Source organism: Entelurus aequoreus, linkage group LG11 (genome assembly GCF_033978785.1).
Source record: "Entelurus aequoreus isolate RoL-2023_Sb linkage group LG11, RoL_Eaeq_v1.1, whole genome shotgun sequence".
NCBI classification, from domain to species: domain Eukaryota; kingdom Metazoa; phylum Chordata; class Actinopteri; order Syngnathiformes; family Syngnathidae; genus Entelurus; species Entelurus aequoreus.
Genome location: NC_084741.1, coordinates 59,598,912 through 59,622,229, shown reverse-complemented (window position 1 = coordinate 59,622,229; position 23,318 = coordinate 59,598,912). Strand labels below are relative to the sequence as shown.

The 23,318-nt window shown below is 38.9% G+C and overlaps 2 protein-coding genes across 7 annotated transcripts in view; one reads left to right on the top strand and one right to left on the bottom strand.

Moving 5' to 3' along the window:
- Window positions 1-3,256, top strand: part of klhl32 (kelch-like family member 32) — a 69,636-nt gene extending 66,380 nt beyond the window's left edge. For all 3 annotated transcript variants that reach the window (XM_062063636.1, XM_062063634.1, XM_062063635.1), the window contains one exon: window positions 929-3,256. In XM_062063636.1, the coding sequence (XP_061919620.1) occupies window positions 929-1,090 (162 nt within the window). In that variant the 3' untranslated portion in view covers window positions 1,091-3,256. The remainder of the gene's footprint in view (window positions 1-928) is intronic.
- mms22l (MMS22-like, DNA repair protein) overlaps window positions 1-23,318 on the bottom strand; it is a 39,788-nt gene that overhangs the window by 2,660 nt on the left and 13,810 nt on the right. The window contains exons 12-26 of one of the 4 annotated variants that reach the window (XM_062063633.1): window positions 22,515-22,750; window positions 20,544-20,760; window positions 17,825-18,114; window positions 10,501-10,682; window positions 10,137-10,287; window positions 9,778-9,917; window positions 8,934-9,076; window positions 8,527-8,683; window positions 8,297-8,442; window positions 7,819-8,030; window positions 7,519-7,685; window positions 5,202-5,298; window positions 4,915-5,082; window positions 4,746-4,832; window positions 909-1,560 (exon numbers count right to left, since the gene is read on the bottom strand). In XM_062063633.1, the coding sequence (XP_061919617.1) occupies window positions 4,757-4,832; window positions 4,915-5,082; window positions 5,202-5,298; window positions 7,519-7,685; window positions 7,819-8,030; window positions 8,297-8,442; window positions 8,527-8,683; window positions 8,934-9,076; window positions 9,778-9,917; window positions 10,137-10,287; window positions 10,501-10,682; window positions 17,825-18,114; window positions 20,544-20,760; window positions 22,515-22,750 (2,382 nt within the window). In that variant the 3' untranslated portion in view covers window positions 909-1,560; window positions 4,746-4,756. Of the gene's footprint in view, window positions 1-908; window positions 1,561-3,993; window positions 4,016-4,745; window positions 4,833-4,914; window positions 5,083-5,201; window positions 5,299-7,518; window positions 7,686-7,818; window positions 8,031-8,296; window positions 8,443-8,526; window positions 8,684-8,933; window positions 9,077-9,777; window positions 9,918-10,136; window positions 10,288-10,500; window positions 10,683-17,824; window positions 18,115-20,543; window positions 20,761-22,514; window positions 22,751-23,318 lie in introns of those variants that run through there. The other 3 variants (XM_062063629.1, XM_062063632.1, XM_062063631.1) reach the window with 3 other exon arrangements.

The following is a 23,318-nucleotide window of genomic DNA, read 5'->3' as shown; positions in this document are numbered from 1 at the left end:
ATGTATATATATGCATATGTATATGTGTGTGTATATGTATACATGTACACACACACATACTGTATATGTATATATGTACATATATATGTACCGCATTTTTCGGACTATAAGTCACTGGTTTTTTTCATAGTTTGGCCAGGGGTGCGACTTATACTCAGGAGCGACTTATGTGTGAAATTATTAACACATTACCATAAAATATCAAATAGCTCATTCACGTAAGAGACTAGACTTATAAGATTTCATGGGATTTAGCAACTAGGAGTGACAGACTGTTTGGTAAACGTATAGGATGTTCTATATGTTATAGTTATTTGAATGACTCTTACCATAATATGTTACGTTAACATACCAGGCACGTTCTCAGTTGGTTATTTATGCGTCATATAACGTACACTTATTCAGCCTGTTGTTCACTATTCTTTATTTATTTTAAATTGCCTTTCAAATGTCTATTCTTGGTGTTGGGTTTTTCCTTCTTTATTATGCATTTTCTGCCGGTGCGACTTTTACTCCGGAGCGACTTATAGTCCGAAAAATACAATACATATGTACATATATATGTATGTATATATACATATAAATAACAACAAGCCAGTCTTTTGAACGGCTCTTTGAAAAGATCAAGTTCAAGATCCAGCTTCCTTCAGAGCCATACATCGCATCTCTATCTACAATCTAATTGTGCTAGCTGTAGTCTTTTACAATTATTTATTTCTACCCAAATATTTTCCCGTAAATGTATTTTTCTTTTTTTTTTAATGTATTCTGTCTAGTACTGCCGGAGCAGCACAGGAATGCAAAGGCATTAGATGGGAATAGGCCCTTTCTTGCAAATCTGCAAGAATCCTCTGTAAATCAAGATTAATATCACATTCAACTGTTACTCTAGCAATTTTATTTCATCATAACATTTCTTTATTTGCAGGTGCTGGATCTAAGCCGAGAGGGCAAAGAAGAAGTTTTCTATGGGCCAACGTTACCATTTGCCTCAAATGGGATTGCAACATGTTTCCTCCCCGCTCCATATTTCACATGTCCCAACCTTCAGACTCTCCAAGTACCTCATCACAGGATTGGTGCCGTTTAACCACTGACGGTCACCACAATGCAAACATTAAAGGGGGATGGAGGAATATTCCATGTGGACACTCATCATTTCCAAATCTGACGTTTTAACTTTAACTTGATCACGGTATTAACACTCCTATTAAAACCTTCTGTTTTCCCATATTATTAAGGTGAATAATAACATTATGAAAGCAAGAAAAAAAATAATTCCAAAGACACAAAACAGTAAAGACAGTCGTCCTTCGCCACATCGCACTTCAATTGTGGATACACTGTATCGTTGATTTAAAAAATAATAATATATCCTACTTATTTTTTGGCCTAAATGTGTTGAATTACGTTTTATTTATGTCATATGTATTACGTTGCAGTAATTGTCTATTTCCTATTCTAATGTTGTAGTGATCGATAAAAGATAGTGACTTGTAGTAGCAATGATGTTTGGAAGATCCTCCAGGCTACCGGTGAGTACTGTAATCTACAGTAGGCCTACAAGACAAAAAAATAAATGTGGATTATACAGTAAAAAAAATTGCAGTTCAGCAAAATGTAGTGGTTTTTACACCGAAATTACTCTAAATGGAAAACAACTATACGATTTCTATTTATACAGTCAAATTAAGGCAAATGAATTGCAGGTTTTTACCGTAAAATGTATAGATTTTGCCGTGCATTACTGTAAATGTAAAAAAAAAAATCGCTTTTATTTTACAGTAAAATTCTGGCAACTAAACTGTTTTTTCACAGTAAAATCTACAGTCGTTTTTACAGTGCATTCATTTAATTCAGTGTTTCTTAAATTGTTAGGCCACCAAAAAACACATGTTTCTCAGCTGTGGTCCATAAAGGCTTTAGCTGTACTCAGTTGTAATACACTTTTCCACCACTTACGGCAGTAATGACAATATCAGACAGACAAAAGAAGTCTGAAGCTAAAGTCATAGTGAAGTTTCTTTAGCGTATAAATTATGACTAAAGTGGTGAAGTTGTATTTTCATTTGCACTTAAATTTTATTGACAGTTTAGTTAAGAAACATACAGTATATTATTATTTATTATTACTTTAGTTGCAAATTATTTAGTTTACCACTGCATAATTTATGTACTGGTAAAATTATTTTTCATCAGTTTTTATGAATCTCTTCTTTTGCATTATAATTGATTAGTATTTATTGTTGTTACAGCCTGACATAGGACTTGATAATAATATTTGTGAATAACACATGGTTTCATTTTATTTGACAAGGTTTATCCTGTTTAACCCTAAGTAGGTTCGATGTAATTATTGAATATTATTAAAATCTTAAGTAAGGTTACTAATTCAGTAATAATATTGGAGTGGGCCGGGCCACTCTGTAGTGGAAAAGTTAAAGTTAAAGTTAAAGTACCAATGATTGTCACACGCACACAATAGGTGTGGCGAAATTATTCTCTGCATTTGACCCCCGGGAATCATTTTTGGTGATTTAACCCCAATTTCAACCCTTGATGCTGACTGCCAAGCAGGGAGGTTATGGGTCCCATTTTTATAGTCTTTGGTATGACGTAGGCCCTGAGTTGCCAGTTTAACGTAAAAATCTACTATTTTTACTATGCAATACTGTAAATGAAAAAAATGTTACCACTCTTATTTTACAGTAACAGTTTGGTGACTAAGCTGCTATTTTTTTGATTTTTTTTTTACTGTAAAATCTATTGTTTATACAGTGCATTACTATAAATGAAAAAAACAACTTAAAGACTATATGGGAGTTATTTCTTTGTTTCAAATTTTTTTTTTTGTACTCTATGAACATATTTGATTAATTAAAACAATCCCACTTTGCAGAAATTAATTTACTATTTTAAGGCCTAGAACTAATTACTGTAGCTGTGATATATGAGGGACGACTGTAGACATATTTTTAACTTGACTAATTACTCACTACAGCATGTAACGTTATTAAAACATGTGTTTTATTTTTTGTTTTCTATCTCAAATAAGGCAGCAGTTTGTGTATATTTTGTCAACTTCTGAATGTTAAACATGCATAATGTGTCCGGGACCTAAGACTTGTTTTTGTCAAACATTATCTGCTTAATATTGTCCAAAGGTATGCAAATGCTCAGATACAATTTGTTTTACCAAAAGAGTGTGACCATTCCCTTGTTGGTGATACTTTTCAAAAATAAATATTTAAGTGACTTGCAACAAGATTTATTATGAAAAACGAAATTGCAATAGAAAAATGAGGGTTTGTTTTCTTGATCGTTGAGCAGCAATAGACAAGCGAAGAGTAAATTGAAGCACTGCATGAATTCTGCAGCAAGCATGGAGGGTGAAGAGGAAAAGCAGCGCAGCAGACCAAAGCACTGCGGTTAAAGTGAGGCTGGAAAATTACTTGAGTGAAATGAGTGAGACTTTGGGTGATTTGGAGCAAACTACAATCACATTGCAAGTGACTGCTATGGCTTGTAAAGAGACATACAATGCTTTCTTTTGGGTACAAGTTTCCCCACCCAACAGAATCACCATCTTCAATTTTGGAATTCAGAAATCTAACCGAGAGATAGCAGCACCTAACTCTCCATATCACTTCACCACTCATGCCTTGACTTGACCTATTACATTGCAATGCATTTTCACAGTATTTTAACATTTTATTGTTAAAAATAGTGGCATGCATTCTTTTGGATACATAGTCTTAGTCAACCTGGTTGTACGCTTATTATAACTACAGTTCACAGTTGATGGGTCAAATGCTACTGAACATTCAATGCATTAGGAAACAGAGTTATACTGTGCCCCTTGATACCTAGATGTGTGTCACTTTATAAAAATAAAAATAAATGTTTATAATGGAGCGCTTTTTTCGGCTCCCACGTGACAGCTCGTACTGAAAGAAGGCGGAGGAGTTGCGTGCCGCTTGTGACATCAATTTGCATCGCCATCATCTAAACAGAACTACAAACAGGGAAAATTCCAAGAGCTGGGATCATTTTTGATCTTATACCGCCAATAAGGTAAATCTTTTTTTCCTGTTTACTATTTCGCTCATTGACCAGAGTTGCATGTTTCATATTACTTTTGTTTACTATTAATCGACTTTGCTGGTCAAAAGTAGTGACACTTTTAATCCAGCAGATGGCGCCATTAAGAAACGGCAACAAAGTATCACTGATGTGTCAATACAGCCAGTGAGTGTGCCATACACACACACACACACACACACACACACACACACACACACACACACACACACACACACACACACACACACACACACACACACACACACACACACACACACACACACACACACACACACACACACACGCTGATTAAAGATTAAAGTACCAATGATTGTCACACACACACTAGATGTGGTGAAATTTGTTGCATCATTTACCCATCACTATTTCAGTGGTTTATAGCTAAATGATGTGAACGATATTAGACCATTTGGTCTGAGGAGTGTGCCGGCAATGTTTATATTTTTAAATTAAGCTCATTGATTCAAAAAACAAAACACAACATAACTATGTCAGTGCAATTGCATGTAATCAATTCAACGGAAAAACTTGTTTAATTGCACTGACACAGCTGACAAAAAAATGCTAAGTAAAGACAACATGTTACCGTATTCCCCCCGTTTATTTTTCGGTTCAAATGCAGACATGAAAAAATGATTTACCATTTTTGGTTTCAGTCTGCTTCCAAACTTGATATTTCTGCCTGCCCGCTCTCCCCGAGTAAGCACAGCAGTTTCTTATAAGCACTCCTGTTGAACAGAGAGATGAAGAACAAGCGTTAGTTGTAACATCAAAGAAAACAACAATGTTTGTTTTGACATGCGTGTTCACCTTAAGGTGGCGTTCTTGCCCAATCCTCTCTTGTGTTCTGTGTTTCTCAGGCTGAGAGACAGGTTGGGAATGAGAGCTTGAACAACAGGAGGGTCTAAAACAGCCACCGTCTCTAAAACACTGTAGACCTGCTTGTCATAGACTCTTTCATTTACCTCCACAAATGACCTTGGAGAATAAAAAAATAAAAAGTAAAAAAAAAATCATGACTACAAAACAATATATATATATTTTTTTTTTTAAACACTGGCGCTGGTGTTTACTACAACACTGGTATTATGCCTTACCTTAAGACAGAGATCATGTGTTTGCATGGTCCCTCTGCAGACACCGCTGCACAACGCTCCACCACAAGCTGGACTGCATCCGTGCTCGTCTTCCTTACTGGATAAAAACATCATACTGGGACTTTGCAGAAAACAGAGAAGAAAACTCTGATGCTAGAACCTCAGTACAATTAGGGATGGGTACTGAATTCAGTACTTTTATAAATACCGACCAAATTCTGTCGGTATTACCACGTACCGATTCACGTAAAATCAAACGATAATACATTTCGCTGCCTTTGTTCCGTCAACTCCGGTTGCAAACTCAAAACCAGCTTAAACACTTGGTGGGGAATCAAGCACTTTAAACAGAGTCAGCTTAACTGCCTCTGGGTAATGTTACAATGTTCTACGTCAACAAAGCTATTAAAGCCTTAGGGATGGACAGTTTATCGAATGTTAATTTTCATTTTGATTATGAAAATATAATAATACAAAACAAAAACAATTAATGGGCAGTGCAAATTGCATGCAAATTCCGGTGCCTGCGATGGTAAAACAGATGAGGAGCAAAAGAGTAAAAAAAAAATAAAACAGCATGTCTTCGAAAAGTTTAGGATCTCCCCATGGTTGCTACTATGTATTTGTCACAACGCTAATCTACTTAATCAATAATCGCTTAACTCAACAAAAAAGTAAGGCATATGAGATCCACGTTCACGTAACCGCGGAGGGAGTCATATAATTGGGCAGCAAAACGGAATCCTCTGTTAAACACAGAATATCAGGGAAATTTACATACATATGAGTAAAACGTTGTCATTGTGAGGAGAAGAAAGATTTGTTTAGGAAAATAATGTGTCCTGTATCAGTCATTCATCCACGATACACTCAACATCCCCGTGCAGACCTAAACAATGTTGAGACGGTAACTTGAAACAGCGACTAAACTACGAAGCTAAAGCTAGCAAGAACAATCCAAACACCCACTACACATCTCATCTGCTTGTGTTGTTGTGAACAACATCATTGATGTGACATCGATGCACAAACAAACAGTGGTCGCAACTTGAGAAAAAAGTACTTTGCACAAGCATAATACACTTAAAGCATGTATTGATACATTTACAAAATGATTATGCTTTGACCTAAAATACTGGTCAAAATTGTCCAAAGATGAATTGTACCAATAAATGTTAGGATTTTTGCATTTAATTAAAAAACATTTTCTTATACACGATAAGCACACATTCTATGGTGGTAAAATAAGTGTCAAAAGTGAAATCAAAACAATTAAAACGGAAATACTGGATTTTATTGTTTTGTATATTGCTTTTGTTTTTTAAATTTACCGGTAATGTTATTGCTATTATTATTATTTCACTTGTTGTGGTTTATTTGTTACTAATTTATATCAAGTTTTGTTCAACTATATTTAAAGTTGAGTTTTGGTAGTACAATATATACTCATGTTTTTAAATTACCGGTAATTATGAATTAATCGTGATTACAATACCAATCAAAAATAATCTTGATTATTATTTCTGCCGTTTTCCTCCAGCCCTACTATGCCTGATAGAAAGCGCTCAAAAGTAAAGTAAGGTTACACTTTTCAAAATGTGCTAGCTCGATGCTAATTTACATTAGATATGCTGTAGCCATGCTACCATTTAGCAGTAGCGATTTTACATGGCGATTTCAAAACCTCCAAATTTGGTAATGAAAATTAAAACTATGATGTACATTACAATTAAACAGCTAGGTGGTGTGTACTATGTACAAGGGGATCTGAATGATGCAACTTCATGTGGTCAATGTGACTTTATGTGTTAGGTGAGACTCGACTAAGGTGTGAATTCTAACTAAAGAATTTTGTTTAAAAAAAAAAAAACTTAAAGTAGAGTTGGGATAAGAAGTAATACAAATATGTACAACATTAAAACAATTTTAAGGATTTAAATTATTACAATTCATGGTAAAATCTACTTTTATGAAGTGAGGGCAGGCAACAAATGCTGTTTTTCCAGTGTTCAAGGTAGTTTACGAAATATTTTAAAGTATATTAATTAAATTTAAAGGACACTTTGCTTGATAAAAAAAAATGTATGTATAATATATATATATAATATCACACACCTGACTTTAAATTTTTCTGGGGATGCAAATTCACTGGAATAGCCCTTAAAAAGCATACATGAACCAAATGTATGATGTTAAAAATATACATGGGGACTATTTCCAGAAAGAGAGTGGACATACTAGCAACCAATATTTTTTTTTTTTTAGGGGACACCAGAAAAAGACTAGAAGCAGTCACTAAGAGTCGTCTTGAACATACCCTGTGGCTCGTTAATCAGCATCACACAGTGCAGCAGAGAGGGGAGTGGCAGTGTGAGAAGGGTGGGGTCCGAGTCACTGTTCCGCCTTAGAAGTTCCAACAGGAACAACAAGACTGATGCTAGGCGAGGTGGAGGGGAATGACCTTTGAACTGAAGGAAGTTCTCGCTGAGATGAGGAAAATTAGATTCAAACAAAGTTAATGCAAGATTATGGTTGAGTCTTGACCAAACCTTTCAAAGTGGATTAAGAACTAAAAAATGAAGTATTAATAGACTTAATTACAGCGTTGGAAACCTACCAGAGCACCTCCAGGATGGTCCTCCTTAGTGAGGCTCCGGGGGTGGTTGGGCTCGGCTCACATGCACCAAGAAGCACAGGGTGATTAGCGATGTTGCCCAAAGAAGGTGTGGCAGGAAGGAAATGGTCAAGATATCTGCGGATGATGGAGCGTAGCTGCTGCTTTAGGTATGCTCCTTGTGACTGGGACACATTGGACGCCACTGACAGGCCCTGCCGGGGTTCATAGCGGCATGAAACTAACATCTTCAATGGTAAAAAAAACATTGCTGTTTCTTCTAAAACAAGTACCGTATAGCAAGTCTTTACATATTTTGTATGTATAAAAAATGTCCACCGTGTGAAAAATAAAAGTAGTTTAAGGCAAGATCACACTACTCTTTTTTTATGATGATTTCCTTTTTCTATTGTGATCATGGCTTATTTAGGACTTTTAAACATTTCGTTTATGCGAGCATGTACTGCATATTTGACCTAACCTGTAGATATAATGGCAGGCTGTCCCTCAGAGCTTTGTCCTGCTGAGCGAGGTTGTGGGGGAGCAGCAGCCGGTCCACAATGCGGAACAGCAACTGCTGCGCTTTGGATGTGACCAGCAGGGGGCTCCAGTGCTTCACTATGCAACCTGGCTCCGAAAAGAGAGGTATGCAACTCTGACCCTGTCTGAGACCAAGACTTACACACGCACTTTCTGAATTGTGGCTCTTACCAACGGCCCAATAGGCCAGTTGAATTCCGTTGGGGTTCTTGCTGACCAAAGAGGGTTTGACATGTTTGAGAATATCTCCCATGTAGTCCAGAGCTCTGGTCACCATGGCCGAGCGCTCAGACAAAACCTGCAGTCTGCTGTACACAATGCCTACAGCCTGACACAGGAAAGATAGTGAGAGAGAAGTTTAGAGAAGTCAGTAAACGTGAGAGCTATCCCTAAAATACAGCCCGCCTGCACAAACATTAACAGGGCAGAAATGTAGAGTACGGTTTGCCGTGATAGCATGACACTTGCAGCACGACTTTAATCCAAGAGTGGCTTGCCCAAAAATGTTTAAGCACACACAAACACTCCTGCATGTTGCTATGGCAACATCACATCTGCCACCTGTGTGAATGTGTTACCTTTACAAACATCTCCAGGGCTGCAGCGGGCTCTGCCCTGGTGCCTGAGGTAAGAAGGTTGGCTCTCTGCAGAAGACTTTCCACCTCAGGAAGCTTCAACACCAGTCGTGTCAGTTCACACAGTTGGTCCTCCAAAGCTCGGTCTGAAGGGTAATAACCCAGACACAAAATACCATATTTTAACAGTAACTTGAATGTTTAATATGTTAATCTCCAACATAAATTGTAATACATCTTAAAACTCTTACTGGCATAACAATACTGGTAAATTGGTTGAGGTTTAAGTGCAGTGACTGATTGAATTTTTGCGAACACGTCATCTGGCTAAAACCTAGATGCATGGAATCCATATACCAGTAGTATAATATTCAGCTACTGACCGAATGCAGCTGGAATAGGCTCCTCCCACCCCCGCGACCCCAAGAGGGACAAGCGGTAGAAAATGGATGGATTTCTCTGCCTGTTGGAGATGTGACATTTCCGAACGAGTTGAGACTTTTAAACAGCCTTTTTTAAGTGAGCGATTAGAACTGTTGTGCAAATGTCTTATTCGTCTCTTGATAGATTACAATAACATGCGAATTTCAAGAGTTGAATTAAGACTAAAAGACCAGTTAATGGTTCAGGAAGTTTTAGCAGTTAATTTTTTTACTACTGTGGTATAGAAAAATTCATGAATGAATTAATGATAATTTGCTCTATAACACTTTGGGGTAACTGTTTCTGGAAGCTGGGGTCTATCCTAGATTGACCGCAATCAGTCAATCACAGGGCAAATTGAGAATGCTCAAATTAAAATAATAAATGGAGTCATGATGTCATTCATAGTGTACAATGATATCACCTGCTCTGCTATCAGATCCATCAGGGCACTTGTGAAGTTGCTGCTGTAGAACACACCGGAACCAGGCCCTCACTGACAGACATTGTGCAGAAGCTGACACAGTGATACTAGAGTTTCTGCTGAATGAGGACAGCAGCTCACTGAAAAAAGACACAGCAATGATCTATTACGGTAAGTTAAATACTTGCAGTTTGTTTGAAAATACATTAAATGATGAATTGCAGACTGCCGAGTGGGTACAGGTTTTTATCCCATTCACGTTTCTGACAGATATTTTCCCCAACCAGGAGAAAGATAAAGAGCAAGCTTTGTGTTAAAGCTATTCAGTTACAGTGGCAGCTCCTGAATATTAGATGTACCTGTTTTGAAGCAGATGTGGAAGGTAGCGTGTGACAAGAAGTGGGTGAACCATGTCATCCCAGCCAAAGCATTGTAAGATTGACTGAACTGGATTAGGTTGAAGGTCCTGAGGAGCTGAGGCAGGCAGCTCCAAGGCCAGAAGTGTGAAGCCTGAGGACATAGAATCATAATTCCGAATAATAAGGGCGACCATGTTTCAGTTTGTGCATGCATGAGCCATGGGTTATCTTCTTTTTCTGTACACTATCAGAGAATATACCTTGATTTATTTAAAATGATTAAATCAATTGACAAATCATTAAAATATAATAATATCTCTTCCTCCCTTTAGCCTAGTCTCCTTTTCGTCATAGTGCACCTGACCTGCAGCAGCATCTGCCAGCTGAGTTGGAGGCGTCTGAGAGAGGCGTAGGTTGCGGAGGAAGGGGAAGAAGTGTGCCCAGAGTGCTGCTGCTACCGCTAGGTGGGGCTCCTTTACCACACTGCCATTGGTAGTTGTCCAGGTCAAGGTGGGTCCCGGCTGGACACAGCGTTGATGTGCTCGCCTGAAAGAGCACAAACAAACCTCTCAAATGCAAAAGTCAAACTTTGTGTGCAAGATTACAGCCACCCATACCTGCACTTTCTATTCTAAACGTTATTCCTTCACTGCTTCTTAAGTATTTTGTCTTTCTTCCCTCCAGGGGGATTACTTGGGGCTGTAGTGCCCTGTGGTGTGGAGCAGCAGAGTGGAGGACAGGATAGGGAAGGAGAAGGTGATAATATGGGTACAGAGGGGGAACCGGCCGAGTGCTGATATTCTGTACACACAATGTACTTTGGCTCGTATGGCTCATCCCTGGCCCAGCCGCAGCCTTGCTAGCAGCCCCACAGTGGCTGGCATTAGCCCAGATAAGCAGCTGAAGGAGCTGTAATCTCATTTAGGCTGGAGGTGATCCTCCTGTCCCCCCCTCCTCTGGGGGTGGAAGCGGGGATCGAGATGTGCTGCAAGAGTAAAAGTGTAGGAACCCCCTTCTTCATAAACACACACATTATCCTATCCCCATCTGTACACTCCAGAAACACACACACATATTTTTGCTTCTTCCCTTCCAGCAAGGTTGCATCTAATCCAGAGAGAGCTGAGACAATCGATTAGACTCTGAATTCATTAGCCTCGTTACTGCTGCGGAATGGGCCTTTCACACCCATCAGCCCTCATTGTACAAGACATCGTCAGAGGCCGCACTAAATCGTGCTCACGGATGCTCTTTACAACGTGTAAACACAAACACACACACACGCAAGCACGCCCAGTGTGCCAACAAGCCACAATGGGCCCTGTTTAGCCTTCACCCCTAGACTTTCATACCTCAAAAATACATCTTGGACAAAACAGAACATATCATCCTTAACTGTTAGATGTACAGACAAACACACCACGATACATACAGTACAGGTTGTTTCAGAGAATTTGGACTAGTATTGTGCATATACAGTGCGGCATATTAAAATCCATACCTCACAGTAATTCACATTGAATATTTCACTTTTTGCCTTTCGGAGTCCAATACTTGGCTTCAAAATATCAGTATGAATGGGGTCAGGTCCTGCCTATTTTTTGAAAGTGATCGAACCTATCCAAGTATAAAAGCGTGTCATCAAGTCAGAGGTCGTAATGACCTGAAAGGAAAACGCTTCATATGGAGGTCTGCCTTCTATTAAGCCTAGGAGATTGGAGTTAATTGTTTGTGCCAAAAACAGTTCCAACAGGTTGTGCCACTGCCAGCCCACTATATCAACCCGTGACACCCCCCACCTTGCCAAACCAGAGGGACATGGAAAGGAATACAACTGTGGAATTAGGCTTGCGACTGGCTTCTTGTCTAAGTGCCATGGCAACAGCCATCAACGGCTAACGCTCGGACCCTCCACTTCCTCAGATACTGGCACAATAATTATCTTCATGCGTGCAGAATCCACATGGCTTTTACTAGGTATAATGATGCGCTGGCTGAATTTACCAGTCTTCATAATTACCAATTAATTGTGTAATGGAGAAGTCTCAAAGATACCAATAATATTTAAGAATCACACCTAATTTAGGGTTTTAATAACAACAGAAAGCATTTTGTTTAAATAGGTCAGCATGGGCTGGCCAATACTTCATAGGGCATTTGGGATTTATGTTCCTTTACTCTTGCCTTGGCCATTAATGTGCAAATGTGTGCCCTCTCAACCCTGTGATCTGAGATAGGAACGTGAGAGAATTAACTGTGTTAACGAGATACTGTGTAGCCAGACATTGAAATAAGAGAGTACACTAAGTTTAGTGTTTCCCTTTCAGTGCATTAGTTGGCCTATAGCAGACCTGGGCATTGTAAGGCCCGCGGGCCGCATCCGGCCCTTTGCGCATCCCTGTCCGGCCCGCGTGAGGCCAATCATAAATTACAAAATAAATTTAAAAAAGTATCTATGTCGAGTGTGCAATACAACAGTGCTGCTTTTGTTTTGAAAAGCGTTATTTGTATTACTTCCGTGTGGACGTATGCGCGTGTGCGATTGTGAGTGAATTGAACGGCGCAATCACAAATTACAAAATAAAGTTTAAAAAACATCTATGTCGTGCGCGCAATACAACTGTGCTGCTTTTATTTTGAAATGTGTTATTTATGCCGTATGTCCGGAGGGAACCTGTGAGTGAAGGTGCATAGAGACAAGTGATGAGACGCTAAAAAAAGAAAAGTTGATGAGGAATGGCGTGTTTCCAACAAGAGATGGACTGCCAAGTATTTCTTTACATAAATTAATGTAAAGCCGTGTGCTTAATGTGTGGTACACAGCTTGCTGTGTTTAAAGAATATCATTTTAATCGCCACTACACGATGAAACACGAGGGAAAATACCGGGATGTGTCTGATGAAGCGCGCGCAAGGGAGGCTGATGCGTTGATGGTAAAACTGCAAACCCAACAAGGACTTTGTGCCATATTTCACACCCCCAGAGATGCAGCCGTCAGGACAAGTTTCGTCATTTCTCACAAAAGCGCCAGAAAAAGTAAGGCGTTTTCTGACGGAGAGTTTATTAAGGAGTGCTTATTGGACTTTGTTGCGCTGATAATGCCCGGAGACAGGACTGTTTTTCGCTAACTTTGGATGAGAGCTCTGATGCAGTCAATTAAAGAGACAACCACAGGTAATGACTTGTTCACAGAGGTAAATGCGTGTTGGGACACGCTGGCAGGTGTGACAATCCAATCCACTTTATTTATATAGCACATTTAAACAACAAAATGTTTCCAAAGTGCTGCACAACAATATTACAAACAATATTCACATATTATCCTTAGCTCCACCAATGACTGAATAAAAAGAAAAAAACAATTACATATAAAACCAATATAAAAAACAATATAGAATAGATATGATTAAAAACTATTTTTAACAACAGATGGTTGTCCAAATCTGATGGGGAAAAATGTTGGATAATGCAGGATAAAGTGACCTTAAAAAGCAATCTGCTTTTGTATAAAGTTAAGTTAGGTTAAATGAAATTATTATTATTATTATTATTATTATTAATTATTATCATCATTATTATTTATCTTATGGTATATCAAAAATAATATTGAGCAAAATTTAATTGAAATATTGTCGTGTGGCCCTCCAGCAGTGCTCGGGTTGCTTATGCGGCCCCCGGTGAAAATTAATTGCCCACCCCTGGCCTATAGGCTTGTGTCTTAAGGGTGGCAGGTCCTGGCTTTTTCACTCCAATTACCTGGAATTTTGAAAAATCTCCAACAAAATTATCCAGGTTAAAAATGGACCTAGTAGCGACTAGCCAGAAGGGTCTTTTTAGAAGCACCTACATTTGGCGTTTTATGATACAACTTTTTCACTTCTAATTTGATGCCAATATTGGAGCCTTGAGTATGTGTGTGTAAATGGGTGAATGTGGAAATAGTGTTTAAGTGCTTCGAGTACATTGAAGGTAGAAAAGCACTATACAAGTATAACCCATTTACCATTTAGTGCAGGTAAATGGGTAATTGTGCATTTGTCAGCGAATACTTTTTAATATGCTTCTGCCTTGGAGACTTTTTGTAGTGTGCCCGAATAGGTTTCGCCTTTCTGGGTCACGGGAAGTGGCAGGGGCCCCCTTACTGGACTCTGGTTCTTTTTTCCAACTTTTCTCCAGTCTCCAGAGTTCAAGCTGTGCAGCAGCTGTAAATAATATGCAACTATAATTGTTTAATACTTGTTTATATTGACAGATTGAGGAATTAGAAAGTGAGAATCAGGACCAAAACCAATTTCCATAATGGCACTAGTGCTGACGTAAACGATAGTAACCAGACCAACAAACTAAGTGTTATCTGTGCCTCATTTCGGTGCTACAGACTTAACCACCTACAACAAGGGCTTGAAACTGATAATGTGCAAGCAATGTTTTATAAGTAATGTAGCATCCCGGCAGAGGCAAACAGTTTGACACCCTACATGTGAGTGTGAAGTGGATAAGTAATGGGTTCTCAATGTAACATGTTTTGTGTCACTAAAAAGTTTGATAATTTCAACATTATTGCCAGCCTTAAAACACCAACAGCAGTACTCAGTTCTGTCACTCTCCACACCACCAACACAACATTTCCTCATTATCCACCAATCACACATACGGTGGGTAAGTAGCCTTCACAAACACCAGAAATTTTGAACATCAACAGAAAAACAAAACAGTTGTTACACTACTGTAACTTCATCTTGCTCAATTAATCAGGGTTCGTACACCTTTTCCATGGCCAAATTCAAGCACTTTTTAAGGACTTTCAAGATAAGTTTTCCAGTTTTTCCAGTACCCTTTAAAAGGCGAAAACCAGTGTGAATCAATCCATAGTTTTGTTGTTTGAGGTCACCAAATGCTGTCTGTTGGAAAAATAAGGAAAATCTGCTAAAACCTAAGCCTAACATTGAACCACCAGTTATCATTAACTGAATGGGGCATAGAAAATGAAGCAGTGTTTCTGTAGACAATTCAATGGCATTGGTGTTTGCAAACGTTGTTTACTTGTTTGTTTGTATCATCATCATTCATGTATACATCATTCCTTACAAGAAATAACATTAAGTATTGTTTACTTGTTTGTTTGTATCATAATTCATGTATACATCATTCCTTACAATAAATAGCATTCATTATTATTGTTTACTTGTTTGTTTGTATCATAATTCATGTAGACATCATTCCTTACAAGAAATAACATTATTGTTTACTTGTTGTATCATAATTCATGCATACATCATGTTCATTAAAACGACAACCCCCCGGCATGATGGAGAGATGCACCACTGTCTTCTTGGGGGCGGCATGACAACAACCTAATGTAAGGGCTCGTGCAAAGCCAACAGATCAAGCGTGTAACTTTCATTTGTAAGGAAATATTTGTATTTTTTTTTTTTCCATTTTATAATTAGCCTATTGAGTAGGGGTGTAACGGTACGTGTATTTGTATTGAACCGTTTCGGTACGGGGGGTTCGGTTCGGTTCGGAGGTACCGAACGAGTTTCCACACAAACATATTAAGCTAAGCTAAAGTCTTAACAAGCTGCTCCACTTCCTTCTGCCTGTCTCTGTCAGAACTCTACACAGCACCCAGCATTGTCCCACCCACACAACCATCTAATTGGTTACATACAGAGCGGTAACAGCCAATCAGCAGTGCATATTTGGAGCGGTAACAGCCAATCAGCAGTGCGTATTCAGAGCGCATGTAGTCAGTGCTTAGCGTTTAGCAGGTAAGCATCAGGCCGCGGACTCTCCCCAAATTATAATAAACACCTCCCAGTCAACTACTAGTAACATCACTATGAGCCCGTTGACGTTCTAGAAATATAAACTGCAGCTCAGCTAGCTCGCAGTCCTGGCTTGAGGTGAAGGCTAATTCGCTTTTATCGTAACGTTAGCTCATTTTGCGGTGTGTGTGTGTGCGTGTGTGTTACGGACAGCAAAGCCCTGTCTGTCTGTTATTTTACTTTACCTTTTTCTGTGTTGATTGAGCTGTGTTGAAGCAGCAAAAAAGAACAGTATGTTAAATGAAGAGTTTCTGTCTCTGATAGTTGATATAATAATGTAACTGCATCATAAAGCCAACACGAACTCCATGGTGTTCAGGGATGAATAGTCTCTCCTATTGCTATTGTACTATTTTTTCAGCTATAGTTACACAAATCATTAGTAATGGAGCAGCCTAGTTTTGAATGGCAGAGTCCCTGCTATCACATGTTGATAAAAATATAACATTTACATAATAAAAATCAACTACAGGCTTCCCAAATGCTGTAATAAATGAGCATGATGAGTTGACTTGAAACTGTTTAATGTTGCACTTTTTATATGTAGAAGAAAAGTTTTGTCATTTTATTTAATCTGAGCAACAACTTGAGGCAATTTAATGAGGATTAACGTGGGCAGAATTATTATAGTGTTCCCAATGTTAAAAGGATAAAGCCGTTGTTTACAAATTTGGTAAATAAATAACCAAAAAATGTATATTTTGTTGTTTTCTTACTGTACCGAAAATGAACCGAACCGTGAGCTTTAAACCGAGGTACGTACCGAACCGAAATTTTTGTGTACTGTTACACCCCTACTATTAGTCAGACTGTCGAGAAATATGATGAACATTTCCAAGCGTTTACAAGCACTTCACTCAAAATTCAAGCATTTTTCAAACCTTGAAAACACAACATTAAATCCAAGCATTTTCAAGGTTTTTAAGCACCCGTATGAACACTGATTAATACACAACTCTTGCATGTTACTACAATTCAATACATCCACATAAACAGGGTACCGGTACTACAGGGAAAAGCAAACCACTGAGATGTAATTAATAAATTACAAAAATCAGCATGCCATCTGATCTTTAAGAAGTTTGTTTACCTTTCGTGCAAGCAAAGGCAGATGTTTTCTCACATGCTAGTTACCAAATAATCACATATAATGAATCTTCTGATGCAGCGCCTAGATAAATGATCTACCACTTTCAATAAATACACTTCAAATGAAAGTAAACTAAATAGGGATTTTAAATCAGCCTTTTCCAAACTTCCCAATTAAAATTATATAAGCTTAAAGCATCAAGTAAGGACACAATTATGTGTTGCAATAAATACATGCATTATGTGTTCTATGTTAGTTTCTATATGTATGTGCCATGTATTACTGCAACAAATGTTGTATTTTAGTAAGCCTGGCTCTCAGGGAGAAACAAAATGCTCTAATTTGTACCTTGAACAAAGCCAGTTTTGGAAACCGTGCTCTAAATAAATGAATAGCATCCTTCCTCCAGTTTCACTTCTTGCTACTGCTGCATCTCAGCTGTGGCTCTCACCCTTACCTGAGAACTTTCATGTAACTAAAGCCTGTGTCCCACAGGTGAACCTGCCGCAAGGCCCTTCTGACCAGCCTCTCAACATGCAGTCCAGCTTTGCTGCTATTCCCATGACCACGAGAGGGCCATGAAGGGTCCCACGAGCCTGTAACACTATTAAGGAATCCACCTTGTGAGTGCTACTTAGGGGACAGTCCTCCTGAGACCAACAGAGGTCTGTACAGAGGCGCATGTGTTAACTATGTGAGAAAGAATATATTCCAGTGGAAAAAAAACATGAGACATGTAGAGACACAGTACCTAGATGATAACTCCTACCTGAGCTGGGCAAGGACAGTCTGCAGAAAGCCAAGCACAGAGTTCAGTTCAGACTGACGACAGGCTGGTAGCAACCACACAAAGCCTTCATTTAGAAGTTTTTCCTCTGATAGATTGAGACTGATGCTGGTTTCGAAGACTTCCGCCACCCCCTCCAAATATGATCCTAGGGGCCCCCAGAGGGCAAGTTTACGAGACATCTCTGTAGTTTTATTGTAGAACTCCTTAGCAGTCTCGTTGAAAGATAAGGCCAGCCCAGTAGCCAGGGGGCCTACATCCAAGCCCCTTTCCTGGAACAAATATCACATCTTGTGATTACTAGACCAATGGCATTACTAAAACATCAATCTTGTTTTGTACATTTACACAGAATGTACACACACACAAATCCACATAATGCAAATACTGTACATACACACAGTATACAGTACTAAACATTTGTATCTAAAATCAGCCCTGCCCAATGAAATAATTTGAATATGTGCTTAGCCCTCCCAAAACACCACAATTGTAACATGTATTTTAAGAAGAAAAACAAACTTTTACATAAGAAATACTGTATAAAAAACATAATAGCATATGTTACAAACAACTACAGTACTTTTATGCAAAACTGCAATAGTATTATTCAGCATGTAACTTGGGTTGCAGACTTTAGTAGGAGTTTGCCACTGGTGGCTTCTCTGACTTGTAACATTAGGAACAATTATTGTTGTTTATGTTGTTTTTGAGTGTTTGTGTACCAAAGGTAATGCTCAATCATCCAATTTGTAGAGTCAGGTTTAGACAAAACCAACTGAAACACGTCAAACACAGCATCTGCAGCTTCTCCATTTTTCATTGATGAATGTTCATCCTTTGAACGTTTGTGGCTGATTGCAACAGAGGCTGGCGGAGTATTCATGTGATGCGGACCGATGGTGCTGCCGTCAGGCTGACTCGCCAAGTTGGCTAACCTTTAAAACATGTTTTTAATGGTTTATTTATCTGATTCGCTGGGTGTTGTCTGCTACTTCTCTTTTGCACTAACTTTGTCAGTTCCAGTGGTTCCAGTGGACAGTCACTACTTCAACCAGCGGTGGGGAGGCTTGTAACTCAAATGTACTGTATGCTCACAACTTGAAAGGGGTTATATTAAAATGTTCTTTCTACATTTAAAATACTTCGTTGTGGTTTACAATCTACATAACATGTAATGGTTGTTTTTCGGTCAAAATGTTGCTTTCTTTGGGTGCTTTCTCTTCAGGATGCGCAGTTTTGAGGGCTGTCTTATTTACGTGGCTCCATTTAGACTCTGTCTTCCCCATGACAGCCAGGATGCCATGAGCTTTTAGCACTTCCATATTGAGTCTCCTGACAGATACAAGTTAGAACTATACACTCCTTTGTATTAGAAATGGCAAAAGCGGAGGATGATTGTGCATGTACGAGCCAGTCTGCCCCACAACAAGAAGACAGACAAAAAAGGAAGAGCTTTTTGACTACAGTGTGGGACTACAATGGCAGATTTGCGCAAAGATCTTTGAGTGACTTTCTACCAAATATTGAGATATCCGCTGACGTCATAGGGTAGAAAACGCCACAGGACAGAGCAAATTCCAAACGCCTTGTTTGGAGGAAGTATGAAGAAAGGTAATATTACTTAATAAATATCTCTGCAACACCTCTACGGTTTGATTTCAAATTTTTGGGACTTATATGGATCTCAAATACACATACCAATAGGTAAGAAAAGTTGGCTGAGAAACAGCTCATATCCCAAATTAGTTGTAAGTTGAGGTACCACTGTATATTATGAAAATATATATTACACATATATATATATATATATATATATATATATATATATATATATATATATATATATATATATATATATATATATATATATATATATATATATATATATATATATATATATATATATATACACAGTATAAACATATATATATATACTGTATATATAATATATTCATATATATATATATATATATATATATATATATATATATATATATATATATACAGTATATTCATATACACACTCAGGACCTTTGTATTATAAGGGTACACGTACTCACCCCTGTGTGTGTGTGTGTGTGTGTGTATGTATATATTATAGATATGTATATGTATATATATATATATATATATATATATATATATATATATATATATATATATATATATATATATATATATATATATATATATATATATATATATATATATATATATATATATATAATATATACATACACACACACACACACACACACACACACACACACACACACACACACACACACACAGGGGTGAGTACGTGTACCCTTATAATACAAAGGTCCTGAGTTCAATCCTGGGCTTGGGATCTTACTGTGTGGAGTTTGCATGTTCTCCCTGTGACTGCGTGGGTTCCCTCCGGATACTCCGGCTACCTCCCACCTGGGGATAGGTTGATTGGCAACGCTAAATTGGCCCTAGTGTGTGAATGTGAGTGTGACTGTTGTCTGTCTATCTGTGTTGGCCCTGCAATGAGGTGGCGACTTGTCCAGGGTGTACTCCGCCTTCCGCCCAAATGCAGCTGAGCTAGGCTCCAGCACCCCTCGCGACTTCGTAAGGGACAAGCGGTAGAAAATGGATGGATGGATGTGTGTGTACATCCATACTGTGTATAGAAGCTATACTTGATTATTGTTTAATGATGACCAAACCGTACCTGAAATAACAACACCAGTGCCAGTTGTGCCCTCCACACCAGCGTGCGGTGTCTTGGGGGGCAGTCAGATGGCAAGTAGCCCAGCAGCTCACACATTTTACTGGCAACGTCTTCCAACTCAACCTTCCGAGCAACCACCAGAAAGAGTAGCAGGAAATTCATGAGGCCTGCCTCCGACAACTCCTGCATCTTCTTCGAGGAGAACTTGGAGAAAATCCTGAAATGAAATTAGACAACAATATTAGCCATCAGCTGAAACAGCAAACATTGTTGAAATAATTGTATTCTTTTTTGTTTAGATACACTGTCAGATGTGAGCAAAATAAAGTGGGGGAGAGAATAAGAATAGAGAACCGCCCAGCACGCTGTTAGATACTGGGGCTACTGTGGAGAAATGCCTTTAAAGATCATGTTAAATGTCACAGACACTCAGACACACAGCAGTGGGCGCTTAGTCCCTCACTACAGCCAAACCAATTTACTGCAACACCATAGAAGGATCAATATAAAAACACACAAACACACACTGCCATGCTTCCAGTTCGCATTTTGCTCACCTAATAAGAAACAAACAAAAAAACAGAAAGGTCCGTAGAACCCTTCTTCCCAAACCCATAGATAAACACAAATGCAGCCTACACTGGTGAGTAGGGATGCTGCTTGGGCCAAAACACCAATAGCAAGCAGTTCCAAGACAAACAAGTGTAAAATGTGTAACAGACCTACAGGAAATGGACAGTAGAGGACAATAAAAAAAAAAGGCATCCACAGAAAACAATACAACAATAGAGGAAGATTTTTGGAGCTACTGAAGAATGGGATATTGTGTGTTCTGCAAAACTGTTTGAGACAGCATTTCCTCTCAAAAGAATGTTTCAAAATCCTGGTTTTAGAAGTCAACCCAAGTCTATCAAACTGGTATGGCCATCAGTAGAGCTGAAATATGGTAGGGATACAGAGGGCCTGCTGAGGGGTGAGGCGGTAGCGATAATAGGAAAGGAAGGGAATTGGGATCTGGACTTGTTCCAACACAGTCTAGCTCCTGCCTACCACCCACATTCGCCAGCCCCCACCATACAAGCGCCCTCTCGTTTCGTGTTGGAAAGTACAGCAGCTTCATTAAGACAAATTAACCACCATGCTCGTTAGTTAATTAGCCCCCATGTCTGCGATGCTACTGAGCACATTCCAGACAGAGGGAAGTCATTAGGCGGACTTATCTACGGATGCCTCACTTTGGCACCAAGCCGGCCTAGGACATAAAATAATCACCAACTCAATTTCAACGTGTTTGCGAAACGCATGGCTGCCACCTAAAACCACATCCTCTTTAAAACTAGAGGTGAGGGAAATAATCGATTTTTAAATGCATGGCAATTTGGATATGGACGATTATAAAATCAATTAATTAGTAAACGTCAATAATCAATTTATTGTAAATAAAGTAATGCAAACAGTTCTAAAATTTGGTCGACCGCAGCGAGCCACCTCACTGAGAGATCTGATCAGTTCCTTTATTTTAAGGCACTTATGTTTTAGTTTAGCACACATTTCCATTAATTTAATAAATGTGGGTATTAATTTAACTGTTTTCTATTAAAAATGCACAATTTTTTGAAGTTGCAAGTGATAAACATTAGTGAAACGAAAAGAAATGTAAAACTTGCATCAATATAACTGTATAAAAATTCAAGATGAATCAATAATCGATTTTTAATCCAATCGTAGCTCCTGAAACGTAATCGAATCATGATGTGCCCAAAGATTCACACCTCTATTTAAAACCATGGAACAGCTTTAGAAAGAGCAGGTGCAGAGTATGCATATTCTCTCTATGATGAGAACCAGGCAGTTGAAACATGAGGCCCAAGTCTATACCGTATGACTTACTGGTAGATTGGCACATGTAATTTTTTCACTTCATTCAATCTACAGTATTTGGTGTTTATGTCAACTGTCAAGCGTCCATACCTTCCTTTGATCTGTCTCTGTGGGACTCCGCTCACTCTGTCCTGGGACAGGCACAGGGCCAGCACTCGCAGGAAGATGTGAAAGGAGTTGGCAGAGCAGTACAACTGGGTGTGTCCTGCAGAGTGGAGGGGGGATGGCGAACAGCAGTTGCGCACCTGCTCCAGCAGAGACAGCGGGGTCTTGCACAAGGTGCCCAGGCCGCTCAAGCCGAGCCACGGCACAGTGAATGAGGCACCCTAAATTGGATTAACAGAACACAGCGCATTTGAAATGACAACTTCACCATAGGCATCGAAAAAAAAGAAAAAAGAAAATGGAAAATCCTGAAAATTTGTTATAGCAAATTACTTTTAAATTTGGAGTTTTGATTTGTTGTATTACAAGTAGGACTGAGCGATATATCGAATATACTCAATATATCGCGGGTTTGTCTCTGTGCAATGTAGAAAATGACTATTTTGTGAGTATTCGAGTATACGTTCTCACGCAGTTGCTTTTAGCTGCAGGCATTACACTACAGGCTTTTCTCACTCTTTCTTGTCTCTCCTTCTGACAGAGAGATAAAACAAGCGCACCTTCTTACATACGTCACATACTGTCGCGCGTGCAACGTCGTACGCCGAGCAGAGAGGTAGCGGCATGGGTAACGTTAGCTGTGGCAGGTGGTGCAAGCGGAGCGGTGCGAGTGGTAATACGAGAGGGAGAAAGTGCGAATCTGGTAACAAATGGAGGAAGAAGAATTAATTCCCAAGAAAAACACCACCGCCATCGTCTGGCGGTGGTTTGGCTTCAAGCGGGAAGATA